General features: G+C 34.8%; 1 protein-coding gene across 8 annotated transcripts in view; it reads left to right on the forward strand.

The window, feature by feature from the left end:
• Positions 1-21,754, forward strand: part of snu (ABC-type transporter snustorr) — a 146,663-nt gene that overhangs the window by 52,120 nt on the left and 72,789 nt on the right. Inside the window, exons 1-2 of one of the 8 annotated variants that reach the window (XM_074113797.1) lie at positions 11,690-12,306; positions 17,816-17,979. The exons of 6 other annotated variants lie outside the window; for them this stretch is intronic. In XM_074113797.1, the coding sequence (XP_073969898.1) occupies positions 17,969-17,979 (11 nt within the window). In that variant the 5' untranslated portion in view covers positions 11,690-12,306; positions 17,816-17,968. Of the gene's footprint in view, positions 1-11,689; positions 12,307-17,815; positions 17,980-21,754 lie in introns of those variants that run through there. One more of the 8 variants, XM_074113798.1, reaches the window with a different exon arrangement.

Here is a 21,754-nt window from a genome sequence, read left to right on the forward strand (position 1 = left end):
GCGCTTTAGTTTATTGTGGGGCTAGAAAAAATGTTCGCTCGCTTAGTTATAAAGTCACCTTTAGAGTCTTTCTTACTGCACCTTTAAAGGTTGCATTTAGCCCTTTCCTTTTCAGTGGTTCATCCTTCTTGAGTTGTGTTTCTACGAGGGTCGTTTGAAAAGTCCGTGCAAAGTCAGAGAGATAGCACCACTGGCGCGTATCGAGGTTATGTTTAGTTAGTAGCATCTCTTGGAAGAACACACACCAAGTTTCAGCCAGATCGGTCTATTTCTTTGTGTTTGGCATTCGTTTGAATCGAGGAAGTCGAGTGATTTTCAAAAAATGGACGAAAAAGAATTTCGTGTGTTGATTAAACACTACTTTATGAAAGGCAAAACGCCTGAGGAGACTAAAGAGAAGCTTGATAAACATTATGGTGACTCTGCACCTTCGATTAGGACAGTTTATAAGTGGTTTCAAAATTTTCGGAGTGGCCATATGGGCACAAGTGACGCTGAACGTTCTGGACGCCCTGTTGAGGTTACTACTCCAGAAATCATTGATAAAATCCATGATATGGTGATGGATGACAGAAGAGTGAAGGTGCGTGAGATTGCTAGTGCTGTGGGCATCTCGAATGAACGGGTACATAATATTTTGCATCAACATTTGGACATGACAAAGCTATCCGCAAGATGGGTGCCGCGATTGCTCACGCTTGTCCAAAAACGAAATCGTGTGAAGTGTTGCAAGGACGGTTTGCAGCTGTTCCAGAAGAATCCGCAGAACTTTAAGCGTCGTTTCGTCACTGTGGATGAAACATGGATACATCACTACACTCCTGAGACCAAAGAACAATCTAAACAATGGGTTACCAAGGGGGAATCTGCGCCAAAAGACCGTTCCTTCGGCCGGAAAGATTATGGCGACTGTCTTTTGGGATTCGCAAGGAATAATCCTCATATACTATCTGGAAAAGGGTAAAACTATTACAGGTGCATATTATTCATCGTTATTGGACCGTTTGAAAACCGAGCTGCAAGAAAAACGCTCACGATTGGCCAACAAAAAAGTCCTTTTCCATCACGACAACGCACCAGCTCACACCTCAGCAGTTGTGGTCGCAAAATTAATGGAAATAGGGTTCCAACTCGTTTCACATCCCCCCTATTCTCCAGACTTGGCTCCCTCGGACTACTATTTGTTCCCCAATATTAACATATTGAATATTTATTCAAACGGGAGGTGATTGCAGAAACGAATGGCTATTTTTCAGACTTGGACAAATCCTATTATTCGGAAGGGATCAACAAACTAGAGCAGCGTTGGACGAAGTGTATAAGCCTAAAAGGAGACTATGTTGAAAGATAAAAAAGGTTTACCCCAAAAAACTAAGTAGTTTTTATTTTTGCATGGACTTTTCAAACGACCCTCGTAGGGCACAGATTGATTATGAGTGTCCAAAAAGTGCCATTGATATTTTTTAACAAGGTTAAGAGTTTTTTTTAATGATTAAAACAGGTCAATCAATTCTTAGAAACATAATCAAGGTAAACTAAACGTAAAATAAATACGCAATGAACATATTTATATATTAATAAATATAATAACGTTTAGAAACAAAAGTATTACTATTTGACTAATGTTCGCGTTTAATTAACAATAAAAAAAAAAAAAAAAAAAAATAACAAACAATAAACAATATCTGAATAGTTTAGAGAACACAGTAGGAGGTATTCCAAAAAACATTGCCGTCACTTGATGGCGTCAGGTCAAGGTGTTTGGCCACAACTCGAATCATCTAACATCCAGTATTAAAGGACAAATACATCATTAAATTAAAACTTTAAATATTTACATATTGTCTTAATTTTGATTTTTTTAAATTGCTCCCTTCTAATTCTATTTTTTGAAGAACAGTTTCCTCTTTCATCAGTTCTCCTCGCAACGATTCTGAATACAATTGATTGATGACGTCATTGAGTTATTTCCAGAAATAGTTGTTCGTAAAATATGTATATACATGTTTGTTTTTTTCTTGTTGCGTTATTTATTAAACGATATTTAGTGTTAAGTGTTAAATTTTAATGTTAGACTATGTATACTTCGGCTCTCCAGAACCATGACCTCAAATATTTGGAAGTTAGACGTCAAAGCCCCCGCCTGAAACATTAATAATTGAACGTGAAACAAATTAATTATACAAATTCTTTGTAGGAGTTGTCTTAATTATAAATAATTGTTGGGCTCCACGGTAGCCGAGTGGTTATAGGCTAGACCCGCAAAGCTAAGATGTATTGTTGGTTTAGTGGGTTCGATTCCCTATCTCTAAGTCTTGGATTTTATTTAATGGTTAATGTGAGAAATTTATAGTAAAGTTTGTTAGGCTGTTATATGCTAGACCCGCAAAGCTAAGATGTATTGTTGGTTTAGTGGATCGATTCCCCTAGTCTAGGTCTTAGATTTTATTTAATGGTTAATATGAGAAATTTACAGTAAAGTATGTTAGGCGGAAAATCTGCGAATGGATCTTAGAAATAGGGAAATTTGCATTTTTTCGGACAGTCAAGCGGCACTGAAGGCTCTTTCTTCCTTCAGAATTACCTCTTCCCTGGTCTGGGAATGTAAAAAGGCCCTAGATCAACTGGCTCGGCACAACAAACTCCGATTGGAATGGGTGCCGGGCCATGTGGGGATCAAGGGGAACGAAATAGCTGATCAGTTGGCCAGGAATGGAGCTAATACTCCCTTCACTGGTCCGGAACCAGTCCTGGGGATCACTAGGGGTGCAGTTCGTGAGGCTCTCAGAGACTGGATCTGGAGAGAACACGAAAAGTACTGGGTGATGCTTCCAGGGGTCAAACACAGCAAGAGGGTTATGCCCTTGTTGTGCAAACAAAGAACTAAAGTGACTCTAGGTTTAGGCAGGAATCAGATTACTCTGATTACAGGCCTACTCACGGGGCACGGAAGGTTCAGAAAGCACCTGCACAAGATAGGGCTTATTAGCTCGGAACCTTTGTGCAGATTGTGCCAGGAAGAGGAGGAAACGGCCTCTCACCTGTTGTTCGATTGCGTTGCAATTGAGAGACTGCGCTATGACATCTTTGGAACCTTGAGGCCAAAGGAGATAACAGCGCAGAAGGAACTAGTAGGGAAAGCTCTCGACCTTCTTAGGAGGGGAGGTTTCACCTACTAGGTTTAAGGGGAAGGCACAATAAGCCTCGTGTGGCTGCAGTGCCGTGGGGATAGGGTCCCGCCCCGACTTTCCAAAAAAAAAAAAATCTAGGCGGTCTATAGGCTAGACCCACAAAGCTAAGATGTATTGTTGGTTTAGTGGGTTCGATTCCCTATCTCTAAGTCTTGGATTTTCTTTTTATGGTTAATATGAGAAATTTACAGTAAAGTATGTTAGGCGGTCTATAGGCTAGACCCGCAAAGCTAAGATGTATTGTTGGTTTAGTGGGTTCGATTCCCTATCTCTAGGTCTTGGATTTTCTTTTTATGGTTAATATGAGAAATTTACAGTAAAGTTTATTTGCTAGTCGCCTCCGTTTACGACCCTTAATTGGTAGTTGGACGTAAAGCTCGCCTTAAAAAAATAAGCACTACTTTACTTTATAAATAATAATAAAAACTTCTATGCGATGTCAATCAAAACTCTACACGATTTAAAAAATCGTTTATTACCTTACATATACATAATATAAAGATAATAAAAAAAATCATGTATTTATATAATACATTTATTAATTGTAAATTGTAATTATAACTAGTTTCTGCTTCTGATCCTCCTTCGAAGGCATTGGCAATTGGCCTCCGTAGGGGCGACCTTGTGCGATGACGTCAATCTCTCTCTCTCTCTCTTCCATTCGCATGCACATACGCTCTCACAAGTTGCGTTCGTAAAATTAACAAGTTCTAGATGCTAATTAATAATAACTTTATATATTAAAAAAATAATAATAAATGAATTTTTAATTAATTTGAATAATAATATAAAATATGTTGAAAATGTGGTTAGGTCAGCAGTGGTGGATAGTAACCGTTTATATAATCAGTTGTAGCACGCATTGTATCGTTGGCTAGTTTCGGGCTTTCATTCACCATCAGAGGTTGATAAGTTATGTGGGGGAGAATTCCGATTTGTAACTCTATTTCCGCCCAAAAGTTGAATTCTCTGATTAATTAACTGGCTTGAAGTAGCAAAAAACCGGCCAGCGATACATAAAACAATCCTGAATGAATTCTTATTCATGAATAGTTCATTGTCTGTGTTGAAAAGCTAAAGATTTATTTTTAGCATATTGCCTTAGACCAGCAGCAGCTTGAACTTTACCGTAATGATGGCATTTTTCTAGTAGTTTTTTCCTTATCCATAAAGTTTATTGGCCTTTAGAGTTCTTTGTCTGCTTTATTGTCTTAGGAGTTTATTTTAATGCAAATCTGAGTTGCAGACGCCATGTTCGAGGCATGTTATTCTCCCTCTCTGTCTGGTAGAGGTGAACTGTTGTTTAGTGTGCCCATTATATTATTTAATTGTGATTACTGATGGTACATGTGTAGTTCTGTAACTTTTAAGAAGTAAAGTTATTTTTTCAGGCAGCCTTTACGTGGACGGAGGTGACCGGCGAATATACTTTACTGTTAAATTCTCATATTATCCATTAAATAAAATCCAAGACCTAGACCCTGAATCGAACCCACTAAACCAACAATACATCTTAGCTTTGCGGGTCTAGCCTATAAACGCCTAACATACTTTACTGTAAATTTCTCAGATTAACCATTAAATAAAATGCAAGGCCTAGACCAGGGGAATCGAACCCAACTAAACCAACAATACATCTTAGCTTTGCGGGTCTAGCCTGTAACCACTCGGCTATAGTGGTGCCTAAGGCTGGAAACATAGTGGAGCGGCGAGCAAAGCGGCGATGATAGCGAGGAGCAAAGCAGCGAAATCAAACACAAGTAAACATATGGGACCGCGCATAGTGGCGAGCAAAGCGAAGATAGAGCAACTCTATCTATTTCTAGTTTTTGTTTTTGCCGCTTTGCTCTTCGCTATCATCGCCGCTTTGCCCGCCGCTCCACTATGTTTCCAGCCTAAGTAAAAATGTAAAGGAATGGCTATTTATTTTTTTACAGACGGCAGGCACTTAATGTCTAACTTCCGTATCAAGTGTTGTAAGCTGGGGCGGAAGTACCTATTTTAAACTATTAACCAATTTTTCTAACAAATAAAAAGTGGATTAACACGTGGGATTCGAACTGGGCATTTCCCAATTATAAGTTGGATTGAACATTGAGGATGGCTCTTACAGAAAAAACAGAAATTGCAACCTTATTCTATTAAATTTGAAAAAAAAAGGTAATTATGGTGGCATTTTTAGGAAAATTCAAACAATTTTGTCAATTATGTCAAGACATTTAAGTGGATTTTGATGCGTTTTTTTCTTATATTTCCGATTCAAAACTAAATGTTTTTCGGAGTGAACTCAAATTCAGAAACCTAACTTGATCGCAACACTTTACTTACTGTAGCTGTAAGCGTAAGTAGAGCATAAATATCAATCGGATTCAAGAAATAAGTGTAATAATAATGACGTCACACACAGAAGACTATGATGTAATAATGAATTGATAAATTGGATAAAGCAAAGACACAGATAAATAAATAATTTATTTGGTGTAATTTTCATTAATACATTATTAGATGTTTTCTGTGGATGGAGAGATATTGACAGAATGTATTGACCAAAAAGTGGTATTTAATAAATTACATTTAGGTGAAGTATACAATTTGACATTTTTCAATAATGTATTAGATCTAGATATGGGGTTTGGGGCCATTTCCCTTTTGCAGCCCTCTTTAAAGTTGGGGGTTAAACAAAAATTTTTTCCGAGAGAAAATTCTGTTTAAGTACGATTTCAGTGAAATGTACGGCCCAGTGACTTTCCTTCCTCTCGCAGGGTACTTTACAACCTCTGCGGTCATATCCTCGCACCCAATAGATATCGCTCTCTATCCTCCCAGTCGCTGCCATCGCTTGTTCCACATCATCCATCGCTTCCTAGGTCGGCCGCCCCGTTTTCTCCTTTCCTGTGCTATGAAGCTGTGGATTCTCCTGGGCCAGCGATCTTCATCCATCCGCATTAGGAGGTGGCCATACCATTTCCAGTCTTTAGGTCTCTTATTGTATAGAGAATGGTCTTATCGACTTTGGCTTCCTTCCTAATTTCGGAGTTGGGAATTCGTTGGAGCCTGGATATACCACAACTTCTCCTCCAAACATCTAATGAATACCAGAGACACATTTAAAAAAAAATAAATAATAATTTGTTGCTAACATACAAAAAAGTCGAAAGAAAATTTTGGAAGCGGGAGTACTACTTTACAGTAGTGATTTTACTGATTTTTTTTTTGTACTTTTCTAAAAAATTTTCAATGATTTTTCGCCTGTCACGATTTTGATCTCAACTTTGTTAGCCTGTTTTTCTATTTAATCATTTTTAAAGTACCATTTCAGAAAAAATTTACGGCTCAGTACATCTCCAAGTTTAGCTCTTTTTTTCACTTCGTCAACTCAGTTAAGAAAACTTGTAATTTTGTTTGGAATTCTTTTCGTGTAAATAGGAGTTCAGCTTACGTCAAACTTCCGTTGTCTTTTTTTTCCCCCCTGTAAATATCGTGTATTGAAGCCAAACTAACATATCGACGGAAAAGTTAAAAATATCTCCAGTTACTGTGGTAACAGGACACTTATTAACAATCGGGCCATAGTGAATAGAATACTTTTTAGTTGCATTTGAGCTGCTGGAATCACCTCCCGAAATTTTGTGACCTCTCCTCCGTGTACACCCCCAGTATATAGGACTAACTCCTCACCCCCATTCAACCTACAGCTTCGAGACCCCCCAAAAAGACACATCTACATGAAATTCTGAATCGAATGACACCTCATTCATGAAAATCGGTTCACGCGTTTAGGTGCTACGCAGTTTACAAAAAAGGTAATAACAACAACAATTTCTGAAAAAGCCGTTTTTGCTCATTTTCGGCAACTTTTTTCTCGAAATCTATTAGGTCTGGGGGGTTGCAAAAAAATTACAGTTATAAAGGAGGGTTTGCCCTATATTTTAAAGAAAATTTGGGAATTTTATCTTTTATAGAAAAAGAGAAAAAAAATGGTAAAGTCGAATGTTTTTCAACGTTACGCTTTTTCGTGCAGTTTTTAACAGTTAACCCTTAGACAACTGCCCTCCCGGACAGTTTTAATTAATAACCTCAAGTTTGGTGGAAACGTGGACCACATTGAGTAAAAAAAAGTCGTGTTAGTTTTTTACATACTGCTTTTATTGAAAACAGTTTTATAAGAGTTGATCGTCAAAAACCGCAACGAAAAAACTGTGACGTCGAAAAACACCCAACTTTGAAAAAAATTTTTCTTTTTTTCTATAAAAGATAAAATTCCCAAATTTTCTTTAAAATATAGGGCAAACCCTCCTTTATAACTGTAATTTTTTGCAACAACCCAGATCTAATAGATAATTTTTAGCGTTGTGATCGTCTGAAATGGTGAAAAGTTTTTGTGTTTTCCGGAATTTCACATGTTTTTTTTTAAACAAATGCTTTTATCTGAACAGAAAAATTCTTTGCTTTTCTACTCAGTAAGTTGCGGTGTTGGCTATTCAGTTTAGATAATCCACCAACGGGGTTTTCAGCATACAGGGTTGTTAATGTGATTGATTCAGCTCTCAAATTTTTGCCCTGGAAATCATAAATACAATGGCAACAGCAATCATTTCTCCATCTATTATTCGCCTTACTTAATGTGCTGGCTGAAATCATTATTTATTTATTGGGAAATCAACAGCAGAAAAAAACATCGATAATACCGTACACCATATTTTCTGTGTACTCCAATGTATCTTTTATTATTGATGATGTGACATATATATTTGCAAGGTTAAATTTGTTTAACTTGACCCCTGTTGCTCTACTTTAAGTTAAAAATTACTTTGCCCTATTTTTGTTACCGATACTGTTTTGGGGAGGGGACTTCAAAAAATTTCCTTTTCTTTTGTACTTAGGCCCTTCAAATTTAAATTGCGCAAGTTTTGCTTTTTTAAATTTACGCCATCATTGGTAGCGGCTATCCAGCCATTCGACGTCGTACTTTCAGTTAAAATATTGATCACTCCATTAGTTAAATGTTAATAAAATTCCTTGGCCACAGTGATATTGGTACCGCGAGAACAGGAAGTAACTCACAAGTAGGTCACTTCCTCAAACCCTTCCTCACACCTTACAACTCACACGTCTATACAATTAGGGTTTACTTATTTTCTCGTTTTTTCTATTTCCGATCTTGAATAAGAGTATTTTAAAAATTTGCACTTTAAATTTTAATTACAATAGTTTAGTTCCGTATCATATCTCACCACTGTTGATAGCAATATTTTGGAACAGTGGCTGAAAAACTTTGAAGCTTTATTACTTTTTGTGAAGAAAAATGTATGCTGCAAAATTTCTACAACTGATCTGAGGATTTTAATCGCTTATTCTATTTAATTTCAATCGCTTATAATATTTAAGATATTATTCTATTATTTTGCTATTTTACCTAATAACCGTATTTTATGAAATGCTTCCAATCTAAAGGGCTTCCCTAAGAACTTTATCGTGTTTCCTGTATAGTGATCGTACTGATGAATTGTCCTTTGGAATTTTTCCTTGATTTCTGTATGTTCTGTGAGTCATTCTCCATGACTAGGAATTGATGTTTATTCAGAATCATAAATACTAAACGTGAAGAACATCGTTGTATGAATATCGTAATTTATATATCACGGTTCGCCTAGAACGATTTTAATTGTGAAAAGTTCACCAACATGAAAAATTTTTCTTTCTCCTTATTATTTGGGTCAAAACTAACCAAAATTCACTGAAAACCAAATCGGTTTAGGTTGTGGATTTTTTTTTTAATTTTTCAGGTCAAAAAACGGCTTTTTTTGCATTGTTAAGCCTAATAAATGGAAAAACAATACAGTTTTTTTGCAAAAACCAATGCATGAATTTTGAAGCTGAGAGAATTTCCGACAGATTGATGTATTTTATAAATGATAAAAATGAAATTTCGAAATTCAAATCATACTAAGCCCTGCAATACGATAAAAAATTATTTGGGCTCTTTTAATCCAAAAAGTTTCATTAAATGAATTTGAATTGGAAAATTTCCCTTTTCCCAGTGTATAAATATTGTATTTTGCAGGAATGTTTCTCATTTTTGAAAAGTCCCATTCCCTTCCACCAAAAAAACGATGATTTATTTGTTAAGTAAGCTTTGAAATGCTAGAAACACCTTGTTTTTTGCCTTATTTTGCTTAAAAATGTCTTTTTTATTGATTTTGAATGTCGAAATTTCATTTTTATCATTTATAAAATACATCAATCTGTCGGAAATTCCCTCAGCTTCAAAATGCATGCATTGGTTTTGCAAAAAACTGTATTGTTTTTCCATTTATTGGGCTTAACAATGCAAAAACAAACCGTTTTTGACCTGAAAAATTAAAAAAAAAAAAAAATACGCAACGTAAACCGATTTGGTTTTCAGTGGATTTTGGTTAGTTTTGACCCAAATAATAAGGAGAAAGAAAAATTTTTCATGTTGGTGAACTTTTCAATTAAAATCGTGATCTAGGCGAACCGTGATATATTTTTAATATAAGAATATATTGATGAAATAAGGAAAACAGACAAGCGCCGTCGGATCATTCTTCATTAAGACAATGCCCCAGCTGTCACACATCTCGTCGTAACAACCGACTATTTGAGCACTCAAAAAAGTCGAATTAATGGGCCTTACAGTCCTGATTTGGCACCAAATGACTTCTTTTTGTTTCCGAACGTCGAAGAATAAATTACGTGGACAACGATTTTCGTTGATGCATTCAAAAACAACCCTGTTTTGGAGTTGTCTCAAGCGGAATGGAAAAAATGCTTTGACAAGTGGTTCGAACGCATGCAGAAGTGTATAGATCATAAAGGAGAATATTTTGAAAAACAATAAAGTCATTTTCAATGACAAATTATTGTTTTTTTTTATTATTAGGCTCAAAATATAAATAGCGCCCCTCGTACTATTATTCGATTAGATTAATTGATAACAAAACTATTCTAAACAGGAAGTAAAAAATAATTTTGCCGTAATATTTCCCAGCTCAGCAGTTTTGACTTCTTTTTATTTATTAATTCGAATCAGCTTTCATTTAAACAAATGTTTTTAAACTTGTTATTATTAATATTATTATTTGGTATATTAAAAAATGGTAAGAGTGGGATGTTCCTTATCGGTGAGCTGTCAGCGGAAATATTACGTTTGAATCCTCTGGAAAGTCCGAGGGGGTGGGAGAAGAAGTAATTGGGTTTTATGAGTCTTGCTTTGGTGTCCGAGTCTTTACGGAAGTGGTTGTTTTTATTTCTCTTAAACTGGAAGTATTGTAATCGTGCAAAATTTTAATTGATTCGTTTTAATAGTCTCTTCTATTTTTAATCAATTTTTTCTCGTAATTTTCTTTCAACTCTCTGTACTGATTGCGTGCATATTTGAAATATTGCCTAAAATAATAAATTGCTGTTCATTATTTTTGGTCACTGAATCATAATTTCAATAGGATGAAAAAATAATTGCCATTTCAGTCGTGATACATTTATTATGCCGCGAGCTTTCGACCCTAGGGACTAAGTCCATCTTCAGGGCTAGTTTACAAAGTAATATTTTTACATTACAGCGTTGGTGTGTCTTCTGTCTTTTCTGTATCATGGTCTGAGTGTGATCGGTCATCGGTGAAAATCATCACACTTTCGATTTCCCCAAACACAAAGATACTTAAATCAGAAACCAACACACAAAAATAGGAAAGTGCTAGAAATGATAAACACATCTAAGACAGAAAACAGTGTAAATTTCAAAACAGACAAGAACAATTTAAACAGCATATACGGCCAACTTACTAAAAAATATTTGATAATTAGCAACACTGACTTACACACAATCTAACACACAGACCGATCACACTCAGTCCATGAACAGACAAGACAGAAGACACACCAACCCTGTAATGTAATAGTATTACTTTGTAAACTAGGTAAATAATTTTTGTAAATTTCGTTATATTATACATATTCATTTTAATAGAATCATTGTTAACAATCTGAAAATAAGTTCCACAGCCTTGAAGATGGACCTAGTCCCTAGGGTCGAAAGCTCGCGGCAGAATAAATGTATCACGACTGAAATGACAATTATTTTTTCATCCAATTTAGGTAAAGATTTTCTCGAAAGGGGTTTAAGAGGCTGCTACTCTTATAGCCTTTGCACAGGTGTACCAATTTTATTTTAAAATTCGTTTCAGAGTGTGGTAGCACTTCCGCTTGGTTTATTGACACGCCTAATGGTGGCACCTATTCGAGATTTCCTAATTGCTGCGTATTTTTTTTTTTTAGTGTTTTCTATTTTTTTGAGCTTTTACTAATCATGAAAATCCTTCCTTTTTTTCTTTTTCCCCCTTAGAGTAGTTACGAGAATGTGCAACATTTATTATTTTATTTTCCTTGCGGGCGATAGGGTGGGGATGGAGCAGGAAGGCAAAACAATAATAATCTCCCCACCTTTTGGTTTTTTTTTTGTGGACTGTGTCCGTCCGTCCTTCTGTAGAACTGTCTATAGTCACTCTCCCCTCTCTTTCTTGCAAGCTTTTCTTATCCCCACTCCTTTACAACCAGAGTGTGTGCAACCAGAAGAGTTTTGTGTTCTTGGTCCTTTACGTCTATCCGCGGGGTCCCTCTTTCTCTCTCTCTCTATTCCTCTCTCATTCTATTACCACACAAACACACGCACACCTAGATTCTATATTCTTCTGTGTTGAAGTAGTAGTAGTAAAAATATATATAAATTTAAAGTTTGTTAATAGTGGTGGGGAGATTTCATTAGCGTGTGGTTGGTTTCCTTAACTGTCATATCTTCAGTACTACAGACGTCACCCTCTATCTTACAGTACTCTGTGTGCTTTGTTTTGGATATATATATATTTTTTTCAACAAAATACTGTATTCTAATGTTTTCTTTATTTATTTCTTTCAAATTTTAAATGAGTGAATTTTATTGTGTGCTTAATTTTGAACTTAAGACTTTAGTTTTTTAATTGGCCATGTCTACTTATTTATAACCGATAAGTTATTAGTGCAGATTTAGAGTTGTATTGTATTTTTCTTTATTAAATCAGTCGGAGTTAAACTATATTGAAAAGTTGCCGTTCAAAATGTAAGTTTTATTTTAGATTTTATCTATTTATTTATTAAAAATAAATAAAACAAAATGATATGAACAGTATTTTGGAAATAAGCAGCATTATCTTAATTCTTATATTTGGCAAACAAGTGATTAGTTACTTTAAAAATCATAAGAAATCTTTTTTATGTTTGGCTGGTGTGATTTTAATGTTCGGTTATGTAGGTAGTGCATTTTTAGTTTTTTTGTAGTTTTGGGATCATGTATAAGAGTTAACTTTTTGGTTTTCCTGATTTAGTCTTTTAAATTACACTAATAATTTTTATAGCAAATATTGAGGGGTTTAAAAAAAAAAAGTTTTTTGCCCGTAATGGCGAGTTAAATTATATTTATTTATATTTTTTTTTTTAAATTCTCTTTTACTGTAAAAGGCTCTGCGTAATGTATTTTAAGGATTTTAAGTGATTTCAAAGGATTGTCCTTCCATATTTAATTCAGAAAAATCCGTGAAGACCATGTAGGCCTGTACAAGAACAAGTTTAACTTAAGTATTGTAGCACAAAAAATCCATTATTTAGACAAATTTTTGATGAGATGAAACTAAATTTTTAAAATATTTAGTTTATATTTTAACCCCCTCTCCCGCCCCCCAAAATTGCCCTACTTATTTTTCTTTAATCTTAATTGGATATAAGACTTTTCCTGTCTTGACATTTTTCTTTTGAAATTTTCCTCTCTAAAGTTCAATTTCAGAATATTTTACGATTCTATAACGTGTGTTTAGTTATCGTGGGGGGGGGGAAACTAAATTCGTGGCAATAATGGCGAATTTCATGATTTTAGGATTCTGTCTGAAGACTTTATCCGAAGCAGATTTTGGAAACTTTATTCGTTGAGGTCCCTTTGAATCCGGAAAAGTTTGATTAAGAAGGAGGTTTCCTTTAAGTGGGCTCCTCCAGTAAAATATACGGTCCTAACTTATCATTTATAAATTATTACCAATAGAAATTGAATGTGTTATCAAAAAACAAAAAAAAAATCGAAGAAAACCCCCCGTTTCCGCCCAACTGGATTTTGGGTGCACTGTTCAATCCCTTCTTTACTGTCTTGAGAGTTATAAACCTATGATGAGAGAGTAAAGTAATCGCCTATATTTTCCCAGGCAGGGCTTTAAGGCCCCAGCTACCTTAAATTAGGTATTGGCGAATGGTAGAGGAAGCCCATAATTTTTTTCCTACTAAATTTTTGGTTTTCTAACAAAGTAGCTGTAGTACACAGGATTCGAACTAAGGATCTCCCACTTTCAAAACCAAAGTTTCCGTAACCACTACACCAACACTGGCGCCAAGTCGTTTAAGGGTTTACTCTAGGGTATTTTCTTTTTAATGGAAGGATATCGTTGAACCAATAATTCCAAATTTAGAAAACCAGTTAAACTAGTTTACTAAACAGTATACATATTTTCCATTCAACTAAATTTAACTAAATTTTCCCTACTTTATGTTCGAGAAAAACCTAGTAATTTTGCAAACCGTAATTATATATCTGCAAAGTAGAACTTTTAAGCTGCATAAAATAAAGAGCAAAAAGAAAATTAAATAAAAGAAAATAGAGTTATTCTGACCACAATTTTCCACCCTTTTTCTTAACAAATTAATTTTAATTTTTTTTTTTTTCTTCATTTTATTGGTATTTACTTACGTATAGTTAATTTTAAAATTTAAAAAATGGTAAAATGCATTGATGTTCGAAGATTATGTCATCTATCTGTATATATTTTTTGTTGTATTACTCATTTCTTGGTACACACCTACTTATCTATTCAATGACGTTAAGGTCCATTTCCGGAAGTATAATATTTTGACATCTCTTTCCTAAAATTTTCAATCTTGTTATTCCGGAATGAATAAATATTAGAATAGATCTCTTGAGTTGATCATTTTGTAAAGACTTGATAATATTCTGTAAATCTCCTAAACCCCTTTTCTGGTATTATCTTTTCTAACTCCCAAAAGATGGCGTGGTGAAAGAACTTAAAGGACCCCCCCCCCCCACCAACACCACTCCTGTAATTTCCAGAGGCGGCGTCTTTACTGAAGCGTGAAGTCAGTCCTAACCCAGTCTGTGGTTTTTCTAAAAAAAACAACATTCCTTTCTCGGCTGGGTCCGATTATTTCCGTCGGATTCAATGGTTTTTTGTTGGCTCATCGTGGTGCATTCTTTCACAACAATTTCTTGGTTGATTCAATTTTAGATCAACGCTTTATGGGGGGGGGGGGGAATTCATCGATTGGTGTGTGGGGGGGTGATTATTGGTGCGGTTAATGTGTAAAATGTCCGCGTCTTATCTTTGAAATAAATTTTATGTGAACACTCACACGACTATTCTTGGAATACCGGAAATTCTATTGGGCAAAGTGGTACTTCCGCTCAGACGATAAATTACGCTAATTGTGGCTGTTCACATCAAAATTTTCTTTTTTGAAATCAAATTTTGAAGACGATAAAAATTTTCTTTTTCTTTTAAAAAAAATCGAAAATGTTCTTTCATTTCATAACAAGTTTATAATTTGGGAATAGAAACATTAAATAGCGAAGTGTGCTTTTTTTCTTCTTCTTCTTTTTAGGAGAAGGCCAGACAGGTAGTTTAGTTCTATCATTTCCGGTATCCTGATCTTCCCACTCTACTGTGTCTCCCAGTGTATAAGGATATCAATGGAAGGGAATTGTTTGTACGTGTGTGTCTGTGTGTGTGTATAGATATATATACAACCGGTCCGTGCGGCTTGGCGAGAGAAGATTCACAGAGAAAGTTAAAATTTTTTTATAGTTAAGCTTCACTTTCGTAGTCTTTACAGTGTGACCAACTGCTTTAGGGAAATAAGAAAAAAAAAAAAAAAATCCATAAAGAACCCATAATTTCTTTCAATCAATTTTCAAAAACCTCTTGATGATTCCTTCCTTTCACGAAAGCAGCCGAAATTTCAAAAAAAAAAAAAAATAGCCAATCATAAAGCTAAAGTTTTGTGCTATAACCGACAACCGGAAGTGTTATTTCTACTAAATGAATGATTCACTTCGTGACTCGCAAATACAAGTGAGGCCCAAGGAACGGTTCTCATTAAATTGAATGTTCACGGAAAACTGTTTTCAAATGAAAATTTGTCGAATTTCTTGCATTTAACGAGAGCGTTAAGTGGCTTTAAAAAAAAAAAAAAAAAAAAAAAAAAAAAAAAAAAAAAAAAAAAAAAAATCGTTTTAGCCATTAGCAATTTTCAGAAAAGTGGGGGGGGAAATCCGTTTTCAGGACAATAAATATCAATTTTTGGAATTTTATAACTATAGAACCAAGTCAGACGCCGACACCTTCATTCCCCCATAGGACTAGCCACTTCTTTAGGTGATCTTGGCGTCCCTGTGGGTATCTCCCAGTCTAACAACACGTACCAAGTACCCAACATTCACAGGAAGCATACAGAGTTTTAGTGGATATGCGCGACTATTTAGGGTAAAACCCATACAGTCGAACGCTTAGCTGATTAAGTACATTACGTGTGCTTATTTAGCACCAATATACAGCCCATCATTTCCTGTTCTAACCTGTATCTAGACCAAAGCACGTCGACTAAAAGGATGCTTATTACAGGAAATTCCTGGAAAGTTATGGAGCCAAAAATTTTGATTATTTATTTATTTTTTTGCATTTTTGTTTTCGTTTTGTACACTCGCACACGCTGTGCACAGTTAGTGCGTACTGACCGGTCGTCCATACTTCGCCCCACCACGTTTCCAATCTCCACCAATGCCTTCTCTATTAACACACTAACTTTCTAAATGATGTAACTTCCATAACACAAATTACTTCCCACTCTGCGCTCCATAAGTAATATATATATATATATGTGAGTGTAGATATAAATGCAAGTGGATATATTATATATATATGTTTATATTATGTCGGGCGATTTGTGCCAGTTTTGTGTTGCAAATGAGTTGCTCTCTCTGTCAGTTGCAAAATTAAAAGATCACCTTTCCGGTTTTCCATGTTAACCTTTTTTCTTCAAACCGATTAATCTCCATTTTACGTGGAAATTATCTGAATATTTGATGACTTATTTCCGGTGGCTGTTACTTTGTGATGCCCTTTTTGTCTTTAGAAAAAAAAAAACCTTCGCCCCTTGAGGTTCCAAAATTTTAAGGGACACTCATTTATTTTTAGTTACAATCATAGTATTGTAACTAGAAACAATGCAATAAACCCATTTGAGGTGCCTATAAGTATGCTCTTGATTACCTTTTGAGAAATTTTTGGAATTATTTTAGAGACTAGTGGTCCTTAACCCTTTTCCCTATGTATCTTGATTTGGATTAACCGTCAAAAACTGCCTGTAAAATGGTAATGTTGAAAAAAGCCCAACTTTGATGAAATTTTTTTTTCCGCCTCTTTTATATTCCCAGTGTGTTATAGTAAAAAATTCAGAGGAGGGCACCAAATAATTTTTGTGATTTATGAGCACAATAACAGAGGCCACGGTAGCCGAGCGGTTAAGAGGCTAGACCCGCATAGCTAAGATGTATTGTTGGTTTAGTGGGTTCAATTCCCTATCTCTAAGTCTTGGATTTTATTTAATGGTTAATATGAGAAATTTACAGTAAAGTATGTTAGGTGGTTATAGGCTAGACCCGCAAAGCTAAGATGTATTGTTGGTTTAGTGGGTTCGATTCCCTATCTTTAAGTCTTGGATTTTATTTAATGGTTAATATGAGAAATTTATAGTAAAGTATGTTTGTTAGTCGCCTCCGTCTACGACACCTAATTGGTAGTTATTAAAGCCAGCCTGAAAAAAATAGGGAATTACTTTACTTATTTACTCTTACAATAACGTAGGCCACACAGCTGAATTACTCACAAGAAATTCTGTAAAACCATTTTCCAAAATCCAATCAAAGTGAAAAGTTTGAAAACAATTTTCGATCAAAAAAGCGTATTTATGGGGCGGAAATTTAAATTTCAAGTTTTATGGGTTCTGCGATTTTTTGTTTTTTTTAAATTATGCTGACAACAGATTCTACAGACAGACAGACATGCTATATACCAATCATTTAGACCAATCGGTGGAAAACTTAGGGATATTTTCTTTACAGATTGAAAATTAAAGATCTATATTAAGGCAATACCTACTGTAGGGCAAGAGGATGGTACAAAAGTAAATCTTGGAGTACTTAAGATACCGGAAAGATATTAGTTCGTTGTCAACGGGAACAGGAAGATAAAGTAATAGGTTAGAATAGTTTAGTTTGGCTCCCGTATAAAACGAGAGAACACTGTGCCCGGTATCTTTTAAATGAAGGGTTCCTTAGGTAGCCCTTTTTATTTCAAGTAAAAAAAACCAGCTGCTTATTTCCAATTTATTGTAATATCCTGCCAAATCTTTATATTTCTATTTAAAGAGTGTTTTTGTAGTCGACTGTTCAATTTCCGGATTTTCTTTTCTTTTTTTTTTTTTAAATTGTGTTTTTCTCTGTGAATTATTTCTGATAGTAATTAAAACCGGAAAACAGAAAAGCCGAAAATAATAGAAGCAGCCAAAAAGGAAGTCCTTAAAAAAAAAAAAAAGAAGGATATCTTCTTCGACCAAAAATAAATTACGCAAGTTGTTGGTGATATCGTGCTTTACACAAAAACTACACTGCCATGTTAATCACGTAAGTTTTATTTATAATTTTTTGATTTTATTCCCTCCATATGATTGCTATCTTCAAAACGTCGTTACCTTTTAATTTTTATTTTGTTTTCCTTTAACCTTCTTCAAGTTCCCTCCTAAAATGTATCTCTCCAATTACTAATTATTACAATTTAATGACCTTCTACTCTATGAACAGTACAAGGACCTTTTAGAAAGTGGATTTACCCAAAAAATCCATTACACATCAAAAAATCACCGTTAACTCTATAAGTGTTATTAATGTACTGGTTAATTATTTATTAATAATATGCTCTAATTGAATAATTTATTTGCATTTTGGAATTGGGTTTCGTTCTTTTTATTGATTCTGTCAATGCCTTCATTATGATATTATCTTATTTCTTAATTGTTAACAGCAGACAATTAATGTGGGATTAATTAATATAATAATATAAGTCGAAAGCGAGGCTTTTCCGAATTTTCCATTAATTTCTACCGACCAGGGAATTTTCAACTCGAACAAAACGAATCTTAGACTTGAACACTTTTGTAGAACAATGTTCATGTTTTGTGGTTACTGATTCAGTTACTACAATGGGGAAAAAAGTAAAGTGATGCATACTTTTCAGCTAGGCGACTAGCAAATATACTTTTATTATAAATATCTTATTAACCATTAAATAAAATCCAACGCTTAGGATCTTAGAACACTTAGGAACGCTTAGGGAATCGAACCCACTAAACCAACAATACATCTTAGCTTTGCGGGTCTAGCCTATAGCCGCCTAACATACATTACTATAAATTTCTCATATTAACCATTAAATAAAATCCAAGGCCTAGACCAGGGGGAATCGAACCCACTAAACCAACAATACATCTTAGCTTTGCGGGTCTAGCCTATAGCCGCCTAACATACATTACTATAAATTTCTCATATTAACCATTAAATAAAATCCAAGGCCTAGACCAGGGGGAATCGAACCCACTAAACCAACAATACATCTTAGCTTTGCGGGTCTAGCCTATAGCCGCCTAACATACATTACTATAAATTTCTCATATTAACCATTAAATAAAATCCAAGGCCTAGACCAGGGGGAATCGAACCCACTAAACCAACAATACATCTTAGCTTTGCGGGTCTAGCCTATAACCGCTCGGCTACCATGGCGCCTCCAGATAGATTATAGCCACATTCAGTTATAATGTTTTTTGTTTTTGTATTAATGCCAAGCTTTGGACTCTGAGTCATCTTCAGGACTGTAGAAAATTATTTAAAGGAACATATTAAAATATAAATTAATTTGGTGATGTAAAAAAAAAAATAGTGTACAACAATTATTTACTTTTTGAACAAATTGTAAGTTGTTTTACATTGTGGATTTCTAATGTGAAGGTAGGATTTTGGGTTACTCCAATATTTCGAGGCAGTTACCCACATTGTAAAACAACTCACAATTGTTTGTGATAAAAGATAAATGATTGTGAGCTATTTTATAGCAACAGATTAATGTAAATTAAAATCTGGGTTCTGTACATATATTTCGCAGCCCTGAAGTAGACCTTATCTCTTCGAAAGCTTTGCAATAATACCAACAGAAAGATTACAACTGAAATTGACTTTTAATCTTTGTCTTCTTTCATCACTTTTATTCGAAACAGTTTCGAGTATTTTTTTCTTTTTTTTTTTTTTGTAAGTTCTCCTTAGGGATTTGAAATTATACTAAAAACAGATGGCTTGCTTGGTAACTGGTATCATTATTGCTTCAATTAATCTCGGCCGTTTCATAAATCCCCTCAATATGTGACGCGTTGGTTCTTGGTAGTTAAAGTTGGTTCCACCCGGTTGAACGTTGGCGGTAAGTCTCTTCTCCACTGGTTGGAAATTCCCGGTGATTACAAAATGAGAGAGGGTCAAGGCACTTAGTTCTTGGCCTACAAGGAGAGGCTGTTGAAAATGCAGATCTCACGTAAGCTGGAATTTCCTGTCTTTAAGATCCGTTTTGAACGAACTTGTGAACTTTTTTCAACAATTTCGCCTACAGGTGTTCTTTTAAAATCTTTTAGTTCCTCCATATTTGTTGGTAGAAAAAAATTTTAAATTGTTATTTTCATTTTGTGGTAAGTGGAAAGTAAGGCAATAATTTTCCATTTTTAAAAAAAGTTTTTAAAGAGATTTTCTCCAAAATAGCTCCTTAGTTTTTCACAATTATCTCATTATACGGAAGTACTCATATTGCTCCAAAACTTTTATCAGAAGAATTTTTTTTGTTAAGGTAATTTCGATTAAGGAGGCTTCTGGGAGAAGGTTATGGAAAGGTTTCCCTCTAAAGGCCATTTCTGGGTAATTTCCGGTCTTATTACTTATAAACGTATATGTATTATTTCGGATTTGAAGATAATTCCAAAAATGCAACTTTACTCTGTATCGATATTTAATTTTCTATCATTTTCATCAAAATATTTCCTTCAATTTTCTTTTAACGTAATATAAACATAACGTACACGTAGATCGATAAAGATTTTTTATTAATTTTGCAAAGAAATTTTATTTTAAGGTTTATTAAGGAGGAATTTGGGTTTTTGAAAGTGTATTTTTTTTTGGTGCAATGTTGCAATCTGGGATAGATATTTAAGAATTAATTAAGTTTTAAAAGTTCGAAACTTCACGTACATAATAAAAGACTTATATCTACTGTTACTGCGACCAATTTGGTCATACGGCCCATCGAAGTATGGGAATCGACTAAACCGTTCCAACTCACTAAGCCTCCAGACATTATAGTCCAAAAAAAATACTTCGAAAACTTCTTAACGCTCCGTTCTATGTATCTAACCTCACACTAACCATGATGACGTAAAAATCCCTTTCATTACAGATCTAGCTAACACTCGTTTTCTCAAATTTCATTCCACTGTACAGCAGCTCATCCTAAGCCTCTCATAGAACACCTAGCTTCCTCCACATTACCAGAGTAATCCTCTAAGGAGATTGAAGAAAAGATGGCCTCGTGATCTACTCTTATCGTGAGAGTAAAGCACGTTACTGGAGTGGCACCACTGGGTGCCTTCTCCACTCATGATTTTCTTTTATTTTATTTTTGCTATCAGGTACCACATTTGCTTGTTGCAACAACCGTTGCAGTTGTAAATTCCAATAAAAGATTTAAAAATAAAATCATGCCCAAAACGACTAGACTAAAAAGACTATTCATTTCTTGCTTCCTCCTTTTTTTTGTCTTTCTCGTCAAGAAATCTTTAAAAGGACAAAGGAAGGAAGGATTAGTCTTCCACAACTTCAAGAAATTTACTGGAAACTCCGACGTTCTGCTCCGAGAACTTGCGGAAACCAAATTAGTTTTTTTAGTTTTTTTTACAATGCCACTGAGTAACCTTAATCTGGAACATCTTATCGTTTGATCTATCGTATACTTCCTTCTACATTCAGGAATCTTCGCGATAAAGGCTAAGCTGTAATTTCACAAAGGTAGATGATAACTTTTTTCACTAGGTTTAATTTGGAATACTATGGACAATACTTAACGACCTGTATGTACACAACAACAAAACTGGGATGATTTCAGAAAGTTCATGAAAATAATACGCGATTTAAGTACGAGGGTCGTTTGAAAAGTCCGTGCAAAGTCAGAGAGATAGCACTACTGGCGCGTATCGAGGTTATGTTTAGTTAATAGCATCTCTTGGAAGAACACACACCAAGTTTCAGCCAGATCGGTCTATTTCTTTGTGTTTGGCATTCGTTTGAATCGAGGGAGTCGAGTGATTTTCAA

The sequence above is a fragment of the Rhodnius prolixus genome, unplaced genomic scaffold, assembly GCF_049639745.1.
Source record: "Rhodnius prolixus isolate KJV_2025 unplaced genomic scaffold, Rpr scaffold_7, whole genome shotgun sequence".
NCBI lineage: Eukaryota > Metazoa > Arthropoda > Insecta > Hemiptera > Reduviidae > Rhodnius > Rhodnius prolixus.